General features: G+C 35.3%; 1 protein-coding gene across 4 annotated transcripts in view; it reads right to left on the reverse strand.

The window, feature by feature from the left end:
• Positions 1-3,985: 3,985 nt before the first annotated feature.
• The window catches only part of LOC133243097 (uncharacterized), a 440,860-nt gene continuing 424,465 nt past the window's right edge, over positions 3,986-20,380 (reverse strand). For 3 of the 4 annotated variants that reach the window (XM_061409570.1, XM_061409568.1, XM_061409571.1), the window contains 3 exons: positions 10,867-13,490; positions 7,570-7,652; positions 3,986-4,542 (listed from right to left, as the gene is read on the reverse strand). In XM_061409570.1, the coding sequence (XP_061265554.1) occupies positions 7,575-7,652; positions 10,867-13,490 (2,702 nt within the window). In that variant the 3' untranslated portion in view covers positions 3,986-4,542; positions 7,570-7,574. The remainder of the gene's footprint in view (positions 4,543-7,569; positions 7,653-10,866; positions 13,491-20,380) is intronic. The other variant, XM_061409569.1, reaches the window with a different exon arrangement.

The following is a 20,380-nucleotide window of genomic DNA, read 5'->3' on the forward strand; positions in this document are numbered from 1 at the left end:
TTTTTTGTATAGTTTTTCCGTATATTCTTGCCACCTCTCTTAATATCTTCTGTTTCTGTTAGGTCCATGCCATTTCTGTCCTTTAGTGAGCCCATCTTTGCATGAAATGTTCCCTTGGTATCTCTAATTTTCTTGAAGAGATCTCTTGCATTTCCCATTCTATTGTTTTCCTCTATTTTTTTGCATTGATTGCTGATGAAGGCTTTCTCATTTCTCCTTGATTCTTTGGAACTCTGCATTCACAGGCGGTATATCTTTCCTTTTCTCCTTTGCTTTTCACTTCTATTCACAGCTATTTGGAAGGCATCCTCAGACAGCCATTTTACTTTTTTACATTTTTTTTTTTTCCCTTGGGGATGGTCTTGATCCCTGTCTCCTGTACAATGTCACGAACCTCCGTCCATAGTTCATCAGGCATTCTGTCTATAAGATCTAGTCTCTTAAATCTATTTCTCACTTCCACTGTATAATCATGAAGGATTTGATTTAGGTCATACCTGAATGGTCTAGTAGTTTTCCCTACTTTCTTCTATTTAAGTCTGAATTTGGCAATAAGGAGTTCATGATCTGAGCCACAGTCAGCTCCCAGTCTGGTTTTTGCTGACTGTATAGAGCTTCTCTATCTTTGGCTGCAAAGAATATAACCAAACTGATTTCGGTGTTGGCCATCTGGTGATGTCCATGTGTAGAGTCTTTTCTTGTGTTTTAGAAGAGGGTGTTTGCTATGATCAGTGTGTTGTCTTGGCAAAACTCTATTAACCTTTGCCCTGCTTCATTTTGTACTCCAAGGCCAAATTTTCCTGTTACTCCAGGTGTTTCTTGACTTCCTAGTTTTTTCTAAGGCAATGCCACCCCACTCCAGTACTCTTGCCTGGAAAATCCCATGGACGGAGGAGCCTGGAAGGCTGCAGTCCATGGGGTCGCTGAGGGTCGGACACGATTGAGCGACTCCACTTTCCCTTTCATGCTTTGGAGAAGGAAATGGCAACCCACTCCAGTGTTCTTGCCTGGAGAATCCCAGGGACAGGTGAGTCTGGTGGGCTGCCGTCTATGGGGTCGCACAGAGTCGGACATGACTTAAGCGACTTAGCAGCAGCAGCAGCAATAGTAATTAAAAGGTGTATAACTCCCTTGCTAACATCAGTGAAATGGGGCACTCTCCATCCCCCTTCTGATGTCTACGTCAGAAGCTTTCTCTGTCCCTGTTCATACTTTACTAAAACCTTGTGACACAAAAGCTCTTGAGTGATTAAGCCTATTCCCTGGTCCTGAAACTAAATCTTCTTCTTCAGAGATCAAGAGTCTGACACCATTCACCATAGGCTATCACCTTGGGGCCTTGTCTGGAATCTTCAGGACAAGGAGTGGCGGCTGCACAGCACAGGAGCGGCCAAGAGGAGCTACCCCACGTTCAAGGTCAGGAGCAGTGGCCAAGAGGAGATACTCCACGTCCAAGGTCAGGAGCAGTGGCTGTGAGGAGATACCCAACATTCAAGGTGAGGAGTGGCAGCTGCAGTTTGCTGGAGCAGCCGTGAAGAGATACCATACCCCACGTCTGAGTTAAGAGAAACCCAGGTAAGATGGTAGGCGCTAAGAGAGGGCATCAGAGGGCAGAGACACTGAAACCACAATCACAGACAGCTAGCCAATCTGATTACACGGACCACAGCCTTGTGTAACTCAGAATATGTAGAAATATCCTAATACTCAACAACAACAAATCAAATAACCTGGTTCAAAACAGGGTAATGGACTTAAAAAGACGTTTCTCCAAAGAAGATAGAAAATAGCCAATAAGTGCATGAAAAGATGCTCAATATCACTAATCATTAGGAAAATGCAAATCAAAACTACAATTAGACTCCACCTTACATTTGTATGTAGATAGGAAGGCACCTACCAAAAAAAATCCAGAATATAAATGTTGTCTAGGATGTGTAGAAAGCTGGTATCCTTGTGCACTACTGATGGTAATATAGAATGGTATAGGTGTTGTGGAAAACAATACAGCAGTTCCTCAAAAAATTAAAAATAAAATTACCACATGATGAAGCAATTCTCTTTCTGGGTATACACTCAAAAGAAATAAAAGCAGGCTCTTAAAGACAGATTTGTAGATCTATGTTCATAGAAGCATTATTCACTGAAGCTAAAATGTGAAAGTAACCCAACTGTCCATTGTTGGATGACTAGATAAGTAAAATGCAGTATATACATACAATGGGATATTACTCAGCCTTAGAAAGTGAGGAAATCCTAACATATGCTGCAACGTGGAAGAAACTTGAGGACATTATGCTAAGCAAAAGAAGCCAGTCACAAACTGTATCATTCCACTAAATAAGGTACTTAGGGTAGTCAAAATCATAAATATAGAAAGTAGAAAGTGGTTGTCAGGGGTTAAGGAAGGGGGAATGGGGAGATATTGTTTAATGGGTAAGATTTTCAATTTTATAAGATGAAAAGAGTTATGGAGGTAGATGGTGGTGATGGTTGTGAATGTATTTAATGCCACCAATCTATATATTTAAAATTATTAATACGGTAAATTTTATGTTATGTGTATTTCACCACAATAAAAAATGAAGAAAAAGGCAATTTATTTTTTAGGTAATTTATGACTATTCAGACAAAGCACAGAAATCTGTAAAGATTAATTATATCCATAGTATTTTTTATGTAAAAATATAATTTATTATTTTCTTTTTGAGTTTTTTTGTTCTTAACATAAACACAATGTCAGAGCTCTGAATATCAAAGAAATAGAATTTCTGTTATGAACATTTTCTTTGAGCCATGGATTACTTTCTAGAACCCATCACTGCCATAAAAGTGTTCTAGTTCCAAGTTCTTCCAATTATTATATCTGTAGCTTTGGACAACATATTTGTTTTTGAAGACTTTATTTCCATATTTTTATGTACTATATGTGATGATGACTTTAAATGTTAAGATTAAATATTGTGATAATACTTCATGAAATGGTTAACCTTATATGTATAATGAGGAATTCCTAACATTGTGAGTTTTTTATATCTTCTATATCTAGGGTATATTAAAGGTCAGGGCTTATCTTAGATGAATTTTCAATATCATCACCCAAATGTTACTCAGGAATCTCCATCTTAATTCAAAACTATGACATCACCCCACACCTCCTTCCCCCTTCTCATTCTTCTCTAATTCCCAATTTGCTTAATGGCACCATTATCTTCCCATGTTGGAAAGTTGAAAAATATAGTAAACTTCACAGTAAACTTCCTCTTACATCAAACAATCCAGTAATTCCAACTGTTTTGTTATCATAGCTCTCAAATATGTTCTCTCCTATCTATTCTTACTACTTACAGGTTTATTTCGAGTCCTTTTGAATTAGAGTCTGGACTACCATGCAGGTGTGCTTTATTATCACTCCCTTACACCTTCTCCTTAAATCCATCTTCCATACCACCATCAGCGTTATTCCTCTAAATTATATCATATTGCCACATACTTAAATCTTTTAAGGGTTACCTATCTATCACCTTTGGAGTGAAATGTAGATTTCCTACTGTGACAAATTTCCTGATTATTTTTCCAATCTCATTTCTCATCAGTCCCTGATCACACCATGGACTATAATGCACACTAAGTATGGGCAGTTCCCCAAATGTGCTATGATCTTTTTCAGCTGACCTGAAGAACAGAAACTTGAGAATGGAAGGATCAATATTGTTTACAGAAGTGTGAAGCTTTGTGGATAAGGTAGGTCTTGAATTGAGGATATGTACCCAAAATAATATGGGGCCTGTATATACAAGAAAAACTATAGGGAAAAAGTGAGGAGACTCCTCTGGTTGGAACAGACAGTTGGATTTAAGTAACAAAAAAGAGGCATACAGAGAGAGTGGTGATAAATTGATAAAGGACATACATTATCAGTTTTCCTAGGTTAACAAGGTTGAATGGGAAAATAGCAAGTTATGCAAACAATGAACAATACTGATGAGTCTCAACTATTTTAATTTTGTTTACCACACTCATAAAACTATAACAATAATAAACAACAGTAACAATAAAATATTGATTGATTGTGGGTGGTATAAAACCTAGGGTGGTCATTACAGTATTAAAAGCATCTGTCACAAGATTTGTCAAACGTTAAGACCATCTTCTGGAGAAGGAAACTTACACAATAGATGGAAAGAATTTCTGGTTGAAAAATCTAACTGCACTTTTGAGTCATTAACAATACAAAATATTTGTATAGGATTTCTAGAAAGGACCGTTTCCTAATTCTAGAGTCTGGCAGAAGCAAAGAAGATGAATGGGGTAATTGTCACAATATATTTTAAAGCAACACTTAATGTAATGGGAAGGGGGATGTGAGAAAGAACATATAATAAATACTGCTCATGGGACTCTAAGTTTTGAAGTTATTTGCTCATATCCTCAAAATCTTCTTTGCTGTGTCTTTATCTTTTCCATCTCAATGTATTCTTTTCATTAATCAAGGGTGGAGGTTTTCTCTGCTACCTGTCTGGAGGTTGACCTGAAACAAACCTGAAACAATAGGGTAAAAAACAAACACAAAAAACTTGGGAGTTAAAAGTGGTAATGAAAGAAAAAACATTTTTATCTTCAGACTACTTTAAGTAATTATTTAAAGAAAATATTGGGTATCATGAGCCTTGAAAGCTTCAAAGCCATGCCCAAGAAACTACTGTGATGACTTTACAATTATAGATATAATATTATATCTTAAAATACTAAAATAGAACCACATTAATGCTCATTTTGTAACCTAGATGTCTGCTAATATTAGGTTAACACAATATTTACTATACTTGATACTTTTAATTACATATTATTAAAATATAAACATAATTAACTCTAAATGTTTAATTTTAGACTCTGATTCTTTTTCATTTAGTAGCTATATGATCATAAAAATTACTTCAGTACATAATGTCTCATTTTCCTCATCTGTAAAATAGGGATAATAGGGAAAATTATGTAACATCATAGGCCTGTTAGGATAAAATAAGCTAATACATATGAAACTCAAGAATGCATTTCAGATAGTGCTATTAAATGTTGGTTATTAAATAGCTGTCTGAAGATTTACCTTAGATTTTATGTATTTTTCAATTTCAAAATTGATGTTCTTCCAATATTTTATGTCATATAATATTGTTTATTGGAGAAGGCAATGGCACCCCACTCCAGTACTCTTGCCTGGAAAATCCTATGGACGGAGGGGCCTGGTGGGCTGCAGTCCATGGGGTCGCTAGGAGTCAGACACGACTGAGTGACTTCACTTTATTTTTTCACTTTCATGCATTGGAGAATCCCAGTGATGGGGGAGCCTGGTGGGCTGCCGTCTATGGGGCCACACAGAGTCGGACACGACTGAAGCAACTTAGCACAATATTGTTTATAAACTATATTCAAGAGTAGTACGAAGTCATGAAAATAATCATACTGAGAATTGGATTTTTTCTGAACTTTTGCTTAAAATTTTCACAATTAACAAATCTTAGTCAACTTTTTTCAGATTCAGAATATTGTGAAAGTATTTAGAAATGATCTTTTAAAGGCCTAGAGCAATCCTTTGCTTGTCTGATTATCTACAATTATGCAGTTAGGTTGAATGAAATGTGCTTCTTGGCTGTGACCCATAGACATTGGCAGTATAGCATTTATGAGATGAAATAAAATAATGCTAGTGCTGGTTTCTTCTGTTGTTTACACTTCACTTATTACTTGACTAACCATATTTTATTCAGGATCTACCAAAATAGCAGGCATGAATAAATATAGATTGTTCCCAATTTATAAATAAAAGTTGTATTCTAGAAATTCATTTGTAATTTAATCATTTGTAATACAATTATTTTCTTATTAAAGTCACTGTAAAAACTCAGATGGTAATGGCCCCTAAAGTAACACAAAAGCAGAGGAAGTTATATGTGGGGTGTGTGTGTGTGTATAGACTTTCTGTGAGATATGGGTAAAAAGGAGGTGATTGGGGATATGTTTGGAGGTCAAGCTTCCAGAGTCAGCAGCTATGCAGTAGAGTTGGCTCAGAACAGCTTTATACAATAGTTATTTTCTGTGTGGAGTAAGGAGGTCAGGGAGATACAGTGACCTCAGAAAAGGAAAAACATAAGCTAGCAGTAAATAAGTGAGTATCTGTTAAAATAGTGTGCTTATATTTTTGGTAGTTATAACTTTGAAGTCTGAAATTGTGTTGTGTATGTGATGAGATAAGGGAAGATCAGGAATACAAAGATAAGTATTTCTTTTACAAATGAACCTAGATTAGCCAGAACATATTGGGATTCAGCAATGTGATAAAAACAAAGTAAAGATTACTGGATCATGCTTATTATTCCACAATATCACTCTTTCTCCATATAACATTATTTCCTTTGCCTTCTCCTCCAATATACTGCTTACTGCTGCCTTCTTATCCCCACTCTTCATTTTATTGAGGAACTGTACTACACTGGATAAACAGGTTTTATCCTTTAAACATCCACTTTATCTTTAGAAGTAAATTTATTGACTTGATTCATGAGAGATTTCATACTCTGCTTGTTTAATCATTTAACATTTATTGTCTTTGACATCCAAACTCAGGCTTTAAAACTTTGGAAACTTTAGTCTATTACTTGTCCCTCTAAGTAGAAAATGTAATAAATTTAGACACAGCTGCCTTAGTTTTTTCAAACTGGAACACATGGCAGATTATACAGATTCTACAGTTGTCGAATGCACACTTGTATCACTGCAGCAAACATTTTTTGAATTTAAAATTCTAGTGAAATCTTTTTGAGAATAAAATGCCTCTTTAGTCAATTATTTAAGATATATGATGCTCAATAACATACTGTCTTTAAGTTCTCCCAGTTTAGTCCCTACCAATATTTGGACTCACGTTGATGTGGTCTGGCTTTCTCTATGTGTCTAGATATAGTACATCATTTATCCCATTGTTATATTCGAGGGGACTGGACCAAAGAACTCGATCCATTAGGGAAAAATATATATTCTGAAATTCCTACAAAAAGAAGGTTATTGGCAAATTTTCTGCAACAGGGGCAGTAACAAAGTGCTCTTTACTTTGAGCTTGGGGCAACTGGTTTTCCTTTGGATTGCTCACCAGAATCACTGTAGGTTTTATGGCTGGCTCAGAAAACTACACAATAGTGCAGATAAAGGAAAGAGGCTGGATTCAATCTGAAACCTTGATCTTTAGCTGATTAACGATCATTTTCTCCCAAATTATTCAGAGAGCAGCAGGTCACATTGTCAGCAGAAGGAACATTTTTGATTTGTTCAATATTATTTTGTTATACTCAATTTGAGATCTTTTACTGATTCATCCCAAAGGGAGTTGACTCTATCACAATTAAACACTTTGATGACCCTATACTATCTGATAAGGAATCCAGCAATAAGATACTATGGAAGCACTTTAGTATTATGAAGAAATATTATCAAATTGATGTATAAGAGAGTGACTTTATGAAAAAGTTTGGTGCACAGCTGGCCTCATTAAAGTAGCTTAACAAATTAACAGACCTTGATTAAGTTGGCAGTATCTTTGGGTAGGAGATGATTTTGCTGTATCTTAGACTGAAAATCCCCAGAAAACATGTCTTCCACTGTAACAAAACACAACAAATTCCTAAAAAGCTAGGAATGGAAAAATAGTTTATTTGTATGTAAATATATTTAATTAAGAAGCTATTAGGCAAGACATTGCTTTGATTATTTGGAATATGTAGGTACTATATTTATCTGCCTAAAGGATTGGCTTAACTAAAATTTATTTCAATAAATATTAAGCAGATTAATTAAACTTATTCATGTAAATTCCTGGCTATATAAATAGGAAGGAAATAATATATTAAGTAGACCATTTTGAATTGAAAGTAGGAAAATTTTGGCCACTTTGAAGACATACTGCAAATTAAGCCTGTCTTGAACAAAGACTTCTTCAAATACTTATAAACAAAAGCATTTTTGTGGTTAATTTTTGAAGTATTTACTAATTCAAGAGAATTTTGGTGCAAAAAGCATAACGTATTTGATTGATATTTTCAGACACCTGCTGCTAGGAAGGTCTGAATAACTCCATATTCACACAACTCTCATTATAATAGACTGTACTATGTGAAGATTTTTTTCTTCAGTGTCACTACTAACTCATATTCGTACTTTAAAAAATCTACCACAAATTAGAAGTGTCACTGCTTTGAATGACCTTAATGCAACTCTTCTCCTGTACATTTGGACCTGTCAAGGACTTAAGTTAATTAAATCCTTGAGCAAATTTTATTAATAAATCAAAGCTATTTTCACAGTTTGAAAAAGGTAGGCTACTAATATTACCTTTTGTATGGAATCAAATTGTTTATGCAGAATTGTAACTAGATAACTTATTAAATGACTGTAGACTCTGAGTAACATAGTTCTAATACCATTATCCATGGAAGTCAATGATAAACTTCACAAAAAGACAGATTTCATGAGTTACAATTTTGCTTGTTTCTGAAAAGTGCAAACCAGAATAATAGTCCACACATACATATTTACAACTATTTTAATACATTGGTGACATGTTGTGATCTAAGCATCCAAAATGTTTATAACCATTCTGGAAACTCAGTAAGATGCTATTTTATTTGTCTTCATATAGTTTCTACCTTCAAACATCCACTTGTTTTCCTGTTAAGAAAAGTAACTTCAAGTGACATGTGATCTAAGCATCCAAAATGTTTCTAACCATTCTGGAAACTCAGCAAGATGCTATTTTATTTGTCTTCATATAGTTTCTACCTTCAAACATCCACTTGTTTTCCCATTAAGAAAACTAACTTCAAGTGCTTTAAAGGGCACTATTTTTTCACTTAGTCTGTATGTTTTTAAAGCATTCTGTGCTATTTACTTATTAAAAGCTTAATGACTGAATGAAGATAGTATGAATGGATTGACTATATGTTCTGATGCTAAGCTGGCTGTTTGGTTCACTTATAATTGGTAAATAAATTATTCCTTTAAAGTGAGCTTCTTTCACTTAAATTGTTTGAGTGGGGAAAGCACTTTTGTTATCCCCATTATAATTGTTTGTGAGGTAAGTATGGACAAGGATGTAACAAACCAGGGATATGTGAAAATATCAAAGCTCTAAGGAAAGAGAATCACGTATTTTTTCCAGAAAAATACTTTGTTAGTGAAGGCATGCAAAATACATAGTTTCTTAAGCTACTGATGAATGTATTGTGAAGTCCGTTTATCTTCAATGAAAATAAAGTCATTGCATATATTTCCATTACATAGCCATAGTCAAAAGGTTGGAATGTATGTACCCACAGCATAGTATTTATGGTAGTCTATTAAGTTCTATTAAGAACTGCTTTTTATTATTATGTTTTTGGGGAATCAAATATCCTCCATTAAAAATTTGATTTTTTTGTGTATAGCTTTCACCCAAAACCAACATATTTTACATATCCCAATTTAGGAAACAGCTCTTAGATACTATGATTTGAACTGCAAAATGTTAGCTACCTTCCTTAACTAGTAAGCTAAAACTTATTATAATCAGACTTTCATTTAGCTAAAACATCAAAGCCATAAAATAAAGCATATTTAAATGCTTTCATACTGCTGTAAAATTTCATTTGTGAAAAATACCTGGGGAAAACATCTTTTTTTTTTTCCCCTCTAATGTTAAGTTTTGTATCTGAGCAATATTATTTTTATTAGTTATCATTGGCCAATATTATCCTTATGTTTACCTATACAGAAGCTATATATTCATACTAAGCAATTACAACTATTTCCTGGGAGGTGTGTTCTCTTGGGAAAATCACAAAATTTTCCTCTATTAAAGTACAGGAGGATTAAGAAGATACTGATTTTGTACTTTCATTTTGGTTATAAGAATATATGCCTTATTTTGAATACACAGATTCTAATAGAAAACACATCCTAATAGAAAACAGTTATTTCAAGTTGCACACTTATGAACACAGACACAACAATCCAAATTAAGTATATTTGTTCGTCATGTCTAATGAACTATAACAAGGCTAAAATTCAAAGCATACTAAATTATGCCTCAATGAAAACATCTTGGTAAAGTTTCATCAAAATAAATATTACTTGCTGCTGATAAAAACATTTTATCAAACAGAAATCTTTGTGTATGCAATTCAGAGTGCTAGAAGAAACATTTGATAAAGACTTATTAAAATATATTAGTTTTACTTATTTTCAGGGGAAATAAGATAAAGTAAATTTTCAGTCAAAAGTATCAAAGGTTTGGGGTTTTTTGCTCCCAAATATTATTTCATCTAATTAATTTAAATTTAATTTATTTAAGTGGGAGATTAGAATATCATGACTATTTCTGAACAACCTTCTTCATAAAATGGGATTTTTGAGAGATAGTTGTTTTAAAATGTCTTGATCCATGGTATTTAAAGTTCATTTAACTATATTTTCTCTCCGCACATATAAGGAAAGAACCAACACCAGGCCATGTACAGGTGAGAGGAAGTAGGTAAAACAGTACAAAATTTAGATAGTATGTTATGCAACTCTTGATAAAGTGGTAGATTAACCAGTCACAGTGCAATCAAGGCCATTCTGCTATTTGTCAGTTGTTTAGCAGCTTGATCTTTTAAATGGAAAACCATGTTGTTGGCTACAGGGTCAAAGGAGAAGTAATACTGGACACCTTGTCTCCTATTTTCCATGGTTTGAATATCCAAGTAAATAAAAATAGAGTTTTTAAAATCCTGTTCCAATGTAGCCCTCTGAATTGTAGGAAGTGTGGAGAAAATAAAATCTACATTTGTATAAACTTACCTTTAAAAATTGATTCATAGCATCTGATGGCATGGCAAACTTCACAACATTTAGTGGTTCAGCTTCTACTATAATATCAAAACTAGGGAGTGGAATATTTAAATTGGAGTGAAAGTTTAAGCTGGCAAGCTCCTTGATAACAGTGGGATTCCGGACCTCAGAGAAATCTTTTAAAAAACCAGATTCCTTGGCATCAAGGACATCCTTGAACTCAGTGGCATGTTTAAAACTAACAGAATCCATGGGGCCAGGATAATCTTTGAAACAGGGACCAAATCTGTAGTCATCAAAAATTGTATAACTCCTACCAAGCTTAGGTGGATTCAATTTAGATGTGGTCAACTTTTCAGGAGTAGAAATACAGTTAGTGCCAGCAACAAAAATTGAGGAGTTACTATAAACAATATTAGGAATAGCAGAACTGGAATTGATTTTCAATTTGGTCTCAGAGAGATTATTAGCATTGCTGGTACTAGAATCATGATGAGTGTTTATGATATGATAATTGGGGTTGATGACAAAGTTGGAGCTAATGATATGAGTAAATCTGGGCTCATGGTTAGTGTCTGAGGCACAGTTGGTATAAGTTGGGCTAATAGCACCAGTGCAACTAGTGCTGTAACTGGTGTCAGTGACATTGACAGTGCTAGAAGTAGAGCTGGGACTGGCAGCATAGCTATTTCTGGCCCTACAGTTGGGGTTATCTACAAAATTAGAACCTACTGCATGGGTAAATCCTGGGACATATTCAAGGTTTGAACCACAGTTTGAAATAGCTACATAGTTGTGGCCAGCAGCACTGATAGATTTTGTTTCATAGATGGAGTTAGCATCCTTGTTAGGACTGAAAGCAATATTGTGACTAGTAGCATTACTAAGCCTGGCATTATAACTAGAATTAGGGTTTTTTTCCAGATCAGAGCTATTATTATTGGGACTAGGGCTATTATTGTTGAGGCCAGGGTTATTGTTGTTTAGGATAGGGCTATTATTGGGTCTAAGGCCATTAATGTTGGGGCCAGAGACACTGCTGCTGAGTCCAGGGCTGAAGGGATGCAGTCTTATATTTTGGGGTCCAGAACCATTGTTCTGGAGGCCAGATTCATTAATGTTAGGGCTAGGTGCATTTTTGGGGCCAAGTCCATTGTTGAGGCCAATGATACTGCTTGAATCAATGCTGAAGCCAGCACCCTTGCAGGAACCAGAAGTGCAGTCTGGGCCAGCTCCATTTTGGAGTCCAGAGGTGTAGTTGGGATTAGAGTCATTATTGGAGTCAGCAGTACACTCCTGATAAACATCAATATCTGGGACAAAGACATTTTGTGAATTGTTGGTGTGTTTGTCTTCCTCAAAATCAGTGTTACATTTGGAGTTAGCATCATTTTTAGTAGCACTATCAATGTTAGAGTCAGGTTCACTGCTGGATTCACTTCCACCATTAGAGTCACCATCACTGTTAGAATCAGCTCCACTTGTAGAGTCAGCATCACCACTGGGATCAGACTCATTGCTTGTGTCTGCATTATTTTCAGCATTACTATCTTTTGGATCAGTGTTATCAGGGTCAGACTTATCTTTGGGATCTTTCCTGTCTTTGGTATTGCTTTCATCTTCAGGGTCTGTTTCATCTTCAGGCTCTTTCTCATCTTCAGAATCTGTCTCATCTTCATGTTTTGCCTCATCTTTCAAAAGAGGCTTGTGTTTGGCCTTATCTTTGAGATTGCCAGTAATGACCAGTTTAGTCTCATCATCAGGATTGGCCTCATTTTCAAATTTGGCAGTAAGTTTAAACTTACCCTCGCTTTCAAGGCCAGCAGCGTTGCTGGTGTTGATGACATTGCCTGGGCCGGGGGTACTATGGCGGCTCATATTATTTTGAGGATTCATTGGAAAGGTATGAGTAACAGTAGAGCCCATGAGATTCTGGAAAGCTGAGCAACTTTCACAGTGTAAAAAAGAAGTTGAACCTAAAGAATATTTATAATCCTCCTGGTGGAAAGGGCAGCGGATGCCCACAGAATGCTCAGGATCCAAGGATCGAGATAAAGGGCTGTTCTGAGAACTCTTGTGGTGTCTAATAGATCTGGAACTCAGAGAATATTTAGAATCCAAGGGAACTTGGAGATGTAAAGGACAGTCAGGGTCTGAATCATCATCAAAATTAATGAGACACTTATGAAAAGAAAAATTATTGATTTGTACAAAACATTTAGAACATAAAACAGCTCCAGTGTCTAAAGTGTATGTGTTATTTCTGTGAGTCTTGGGGCATACAGCAAACCAAAGGCTCATGGAAGTAGGGTGGCAGAGAGGCACTAAAAATTCAGAGATGTAACCCTGAGGATTTAGGAAATGAACAGGACTCATTTGAGACCTGGAACTCGGAAATCTCTGTAGGTATCTATAGTCTGTGTAACAACTCTTACAGACAGAAATTTTGTGGCTGGCATTTCTGTGATGCTTGTTATTCATGAAAGTATTTGGGTTTGAAAAAAGATTGTGGCTGCGCTTTTCCATTAACTTTAGCTGTGAGTCTTGCTTATCACTCAGAGTTGGTGATATCTCTTTGAATCTTACAATCTTGTCATCACTTGGGTATCTCACAAGCTGAATTCTGGACACTGCTAGAGAGAGAAGAGTAAAATATGAGCAAGAACAATGAAAAAAATGAATTTGACAAACACAATAAACATTACACACACACAAATCTGTGCAAAGGAAAAAAATGCCATTTCCTTCAATAGGTTCTTACTATTGGATATTTCAAAAGGAAGCCATGATGCTACAGTTTCTGCTCAAACAGCTGTCATATTGGGCTTATTAAGACACAAAAATGAAACATGGTCATTTATCTCAGATTTTATTCTCTTCAGATTCAGAGAACTTAATCTTTAGTTTAAATAGGAATTCATTGGCATCATTTGGCCAAAATAAAACTTGCTTTTCACATATTGGATACTGCATATCTATATTAATTTTATCTTGCTTTTAGAAATATTAGGTTGACCAGAAACTTTGGGTTTTTCTATAAGATGTTATGAACGAATTTTTTTGACCATTCTAATACTGGCAATATTTTCTTTCCTGGAATATAATCCCTATAATTAATACAATCTTCATGTTTTGAAACAAAAATTTCTTTGGTCTTGATGTGTCAAAATGGCAAAATTTCCTGATAGTAAATGTATTATCAAGGATCAGTTTTATGCAGCTGTCAAGAACTCACTGGCATATGATTCTGGAAATTTAGATATTTACCTATACCTCAACTTTAAAATTACAGTTCAGTAAATGTATGGAATAACTGTTCTTCAGGTACACAGGCAGAAATAAAGTAAAAATCATTGTGATTTAATTTTAAAACAGAAGATTTCTTTCCACTATTGCCTTAGGTCCTAAGAACAATTTCTCCATGTTTTGGCATCAAACACTGCATCATATTTGGGGAGGAGTCAAGGAACACTGAGTAGTAGCTTCCATTTAGAAACTAACAGTGAATTTTTATATAGAAGGAGATGTGTCTTCTCATCCAGTTTCTCTTAGGGTCATATAGAATACTTAGGATAAAATTTTAATTATATACTCATAATCTTTAGGTATTTATAAAAGAGAAAAATTTAAGTAGGTCCATTCTGAAAAGTATTCACTGAATATATATATATATATATATATATATATATATATAGTTTCAATTTTATATATAAATGATTTGGTCTACTATGAAACATTTAAAATGTATAGTCTTCATAAAAAAAGGAATTCACATTCTTATAAATACAAGCAGTCATTATGTTGCCCTCATAGCAGTCAATGGTGTATGCATAATGTAAAATAATGTAGACTTGCTGCTGCTGCTGCTACTGCGTCGCTTCAGTCGTGTCCGACTCTGTGCGACCCCATAGATGGCAGCCCACCAGGCTCCCGAGTCCCTGGGATTCTCCAGGGAAGAATACTGGAGTGGGTTGCCATTTCCTTTTCCAATGCATGAAAGTGAAAAGTTAAAGTGAAGTCACTCAGTCGTGTCCGACTCTTAGTGACCCCATGGACTGCAGCCCACCAGGCTCCTCCATCCATGGGATTTTCCAGGCAAGAGTACTGGAGTGGGGTGCCATTGCCTTCTCCAATGTAGACTTAGTAGTATCTATTTCTATGCTTTATAGTAAATACTCAAAGCATGACTATACATTTATTAACTCAAGCTGAGTGCCAGGAAATACTGAAAGAGAGGGGTGACTAGTATTTTCAGTGGCTCTATTCTTCAATAATATGCACTATATATTTTATTCATACAGTGCTATTATTATAAATTAATGACAAAGGCTTATTCCCTGACAAAAACAAAAGAGTGATGTAATTTGGCTACTTGTTAGACTTTTTCACATTCAAGATAATAGGGAATATAAAACAGTTGTAATTAATCTGGAAAAAAATTGCAAGTATATGGTATTGAAGGTGTACACAGTTCTTAAACTCAATGAAATACACCATTAGAAAAAAAGGCCCATCATGCATGAGTTTGTATTATTAAACTGGATAGTATCTTGTAATTAGGAATGAGGTATAACACTAAGAGTAAGATAAAAATGAGACAGCAGTACACAGGCTGCCCCACAGAGAGAACCCAAATCATAAACAAGAAAGTAGCTCTCATTTAATAATCTTAAAGATGTATCTCTGATATCCAGAAGCAAATGAATGCATTCATATGCAAAAGATGAAATAGAACATCTACGTCTGTGCTTGCTAAGTCACTATAGTTACGTCTAACTCATTGGGACCCTATGGACTGTAGCTTGCCAGACTCCTCTGTCCATAGGATTCTCCAGGAAAGAATACTGGAGTGGGTTGCCATTCCCTTCTCCAGTGGATCTTCAAGACCCAGGAATGTAACTTGTATCTCTAATGTCTCCTATGTTGGCAGGAGGGTTCCTTATGACTAGCACCACATGGGAAGCCAGAACATCTATAATAACCAATTTATTTCTACATGATGATCTGTACCTACAGAGTTTGGTGTGGCAACAAGCTACAAGTCCTTTCATTATAGGGGACTGGAATGCAAAAGTAGGAAGTCAAGAAATACTTGGAGTAACAGGCAAATTTGGCCTTGGAGTAGAGAATAAAGCAGGGCAAAGGCTAACAGAGTTTTGCCAAGAAAACGCACTGGTCATAGCAAACACCCTCCTCCAACAACACAAGAGAAGACTCTACACATGGACATCACCAGATGGTCAATACTGAAATCAGATTGATTATATTGTTTGGAGCCAAAGATGAAGAAGCTCTATACAGTCAGCAAAAAGAAGACCGGGAGCTGACTGTGGCTCATATCATGAACTCCTTATTGCCAAATTCAGAATTAAATAGAAGAACGTAGGGAAAATCACTAGACCATTCAGGTATGACCTAAATCAAATCCCTTATGACTCTACAGTGGAAGTGACAAATAGACTCAAGGGATTAAATCTGATAGACAGAGTGCCTGAAGAACTATGGATGGAGGTTCATGACATTGTACAGGAGGCAGGGATCAAGACCATCCCCAAGAAAAAGAAATATGAAAAAGCAAAATGATTGTCTGAGGAGGCCTTACAAACAGCTGTGAAAAGAAGAGAAGCAAAAGGCAAGGGAGAAAAGGAAAGATATACCCATCAGAATGCAGAGTTCCAAAGAATAGTAAGGAGAGATAAGAAAGCCTTCCTCAGTGATCAATGCAAAGAAATAGAGGAAAACAATAGAATTGGAAAGACTAGGGACTTCTTCAAGAAAATTAAGAGATCTCAAGGGAATATTTCATGCAAAGATGGGCTCAATAAAGGACAGAAATGATACGGACCTAACAAAAGCAGTATATATTAAGAAGAGGTGGCAAGAATACAGGGAAGAACTATACAAAAAAGCTCCTCATGACCCATATAATCACGATGGTGTGATAACTCACCTAGAACCAGATGTGCTGGAATGCCAAATCAAGTAGGCTTTAGGAAGCATCACTATGAACAAAGCTAGTGGAGGTGATGGAACTCCAGTTGAGTTATTTCAAATCCTAAAAGAAGATGGTGTGAAAGTGCTGCACTCAATATGCCAACAAATTTGGAAAACTCAGCAGTGGCCACAGGACTGGAAAAGGTCAGTTTTCATTCAAATCCCAAAGTAGGGCAATGCAAAAGAATGTTCAAACTACCACAGAATTGCACTCATCTCATACGCTAGCAAAGTAATGCTCAAAATTCTCCAAGCCAGGCTTCAGCAGTATGTGAACGGTGAACTTCCAGATGTTCAAGCTGGATTTAGAAAAGGCAGAGGAACCAGAGATCAAATTTCCAACATCCATTGGATCATAGAGAAAGCAACAGAGTTCCAGAAAACCATCTACTTCTGCTTTATTGACTACGCTAAAGCCTTTGACTGTGTGGATCAGAAGAAACTGTGGGAAATTCTTAAAGAGACGGGAATACCAGACCACCTGACCTGCCTCCTATGAAATCTGTATGCAAGTCAAGAAGAAACAGTTAGAACTGGACATGGAACAACAAATTGGTTCCAAATCAGGAAAGGAATATCTTAAGGCTGTATATTGTCACTCTGCTTATTTAATTTATATGCAGATTACATCATGAGAAATGCATATGATGCATCATATACATATGATATGAATCTTACAGTAACCACAAACTAAACCCCTAAAATAGATACACACACATAAAAAGAAAAAGGAATCCAAATATAACAATAAAGATAGTCATCAAATTCCAAGGGCAGAGAGCAAAAGAAGAAAAAAAGGATTGCAAAACAACCCCCAAACAATTAAGAATATGGCAACAAGTACACACCTACAAATAAATAAAGGTAAATAAACTGCATGTTCCATTCAAAAGATATAGTGTGGTTGGAATGAATAAAAAACAAAGCCCACCTACACACTCCCTACTACAGACTCCAGATCTAAAGACAGAGTGAAAGTGAGGAGATGGAAAACGCCTCCATGTAAATAGAAAAGAAAAAAAAAAAAAAGCTGGGCTAGCAATGCTTATCCTATACAAAACAGATTTAAAACAAAGATGTAATAAGAATCAAAGAAGGACATTACATAATGATAAAGGGATCAATCCCACAAGAAGGTACCACAATATTAAATATATATGCATTGAAACACAGGAGCACCTAAATACATATAGCAAATATTAATAAAAATGAAAGGAGAAATTTACACTAACAAAATAGTTGTGGGGAATTTTAACACCCCAATTACATTGACAGACAGATTATCCATTATCCAGATAGAAAATCAAAAAGAAAACACTGGCCTTAAATGACACGTTGTTGTTATTGTTTTTTAGTCACTAAGTTATGTCTGACTCTTGTGACCCTATAGACTGTAGCCCGCCAGATTCCTCTGTCCGTGGGATTCTCCAGGCAAGAATACTGGAGTGGGTCACCATTTCCTTCTCCAGGGGATCTTCCCAACTCAGGGAGCAAACCCACATCTCTTGCATTGGCAGGTGGATTCTTTGCCACTGAGCCATCAGGGATGCCCAATTTGGTAACATGTCTGCCTAAACCATTTGTCCATTTTACATTTAGTTTTTTCTTCTTATTATTGCATTTTGAGTATTCTTTTTATATTCTAGATACAGTGCTTTACCAAATATATGAGTTGAAAATCCTCTTCATAGTGTATAGCATCCTTTCATTCCTTTACAATTTTCTGGAAAATTGAACTTTTAAATTTTGTTGAAGTCCAATTTTTATCAAGTGTTTCTTATAGGGATAATGCTCTCTTGTAGTAAATAGTAAATCTTCATCTAACTCAAGGTCACAAAGAGTTTTCTTCATCTAGTAGTATATGTTTTTAGGATTTATATTTAGTTCTATTCTCCATTTGAGTTAATTTTGTATATGATACAAGAAATGAATTAAAATTAACAATTTTTATCTTGCACTTCGATATCTAATTTTCCCAACAACATTTGGTGAAAAGAATATCTTTTCTTCATATCATGTCTTCCCTGATAGCTCAGTTCGTAAAGAATCCACCTTCAAAGCAGGAGACCCAAGTTCAGTCCCTGGGTTGGGAAGATCCCCTAGAGGACAGAATGGCTACCCATTCCAGTATTCTTGCTGGGAGAATTCCATGGACTGGGGAGCCTGGTAAGCTACAGTCCATGGGGTCTCAAAGAGTCAGACCTGACTGAGTGACTTTCACTTTCAAATAAATAAAACCATGGGTCTCTGGCCAACTGATTTTTGACAAGGATGACAAGACCATTCTATGAGGAAATAATAGTCTCTTCAAGGGATATTGGGTCAACTGGACATCTACATGCAAAAGAATTGTTCCCTAACATGACACCATACACAAAAAGTAATTCAAAATGGATCAAACTACCAAATTTAAGAATTAAAATTATAGTATTCTTAAAAAAATGTGTAAATCTTTACAATCTTGGATTTGGCAAGTGATTCTTATACATTACGTATATATTATGAATAGAATAAACACAAGTAATTTTGATGTCAAGAAAATTTTTCAAATCTGTGCTTCAAAGGACACAATGAATAAAATGAAAAGACAATCCACAGAATGGAATAAAATATTTGCAAATCGTACATATGATAAAAATATGTTTTCAGGATATATAGAAACTCATAACTTAATAACAAATATATATATATATATTTGTTAATAACATATATATATATGTAAAAAAATAGGATCCTAGTAGACATTTATCCAAGAAAGATATACAATGACCAAAAAGTACATAGAAAGATGCTCAACATCATTAGTCATCAAGGAAATAGATGTCAAAACTATTTATTTAATATTGTTTCATAACCACCAGGATGGCTATACAGAAGTCAAATAATGACAAGTGTCAAGGAGGATGTGGAGAAAAAGGAATCCTCATACACTGCAGGTGGGAATATAAAATTATGCAGTCACTTTGGGAAACAGTCTGTAGTTCTTCAAGCAATTAAACATCAGATAACCATATGACACAGCAACTCCATTCCTAGGTATATATCCAAGAGAAATGGAGATATACCTCTATGTATACAAATGTTCATAGCATCATTATTCATAATAAGCAAAATGTGTAGCTAACTCATACATCCACCAACTGACAAATATCTAAACAAATTGCAGTATATCCATACAATGGAATGTTACTCAGTCATGAAAAGAATAAAGTACTGATACATGCTACAATATAGATTAACCTTGAAAGCATTATACAAATTAAATGAGACACGTGTACCCCAATGTTCATTGCAGCACTGTTTATAATAGCCAGGACATGGAAGCAACCTAGATGCCCATCAGCAGATGAATGGATAAGAAAGCTGTGGTACATATACACAATGGAGTATTACTCAGCCATTAAAAAGAATACATTTGAATCAGTTCTAATGAGATGGATGAGACTGGAACCTATTATACAGAGTGAAGTAAGCCAGAAAGAAAAACACCAATACAGTATACTAATGCATATATATGGAATTTAGAAAG

Source organism: Bos javanicus, chromosome X (genome assembly GCF_032452875.1).
Source record: "Bos javanicus breed banteng chromosome X, ARS-OSU_banteng_1.0, whole genome shotgun sequence".
Taxonomy (NCBI): domain Eukaryota; kingdom Metazoa; phylum Chordata; class Mammalia; order Artiodactyla; family Bovidae; genus Bos; species Bos javanicus.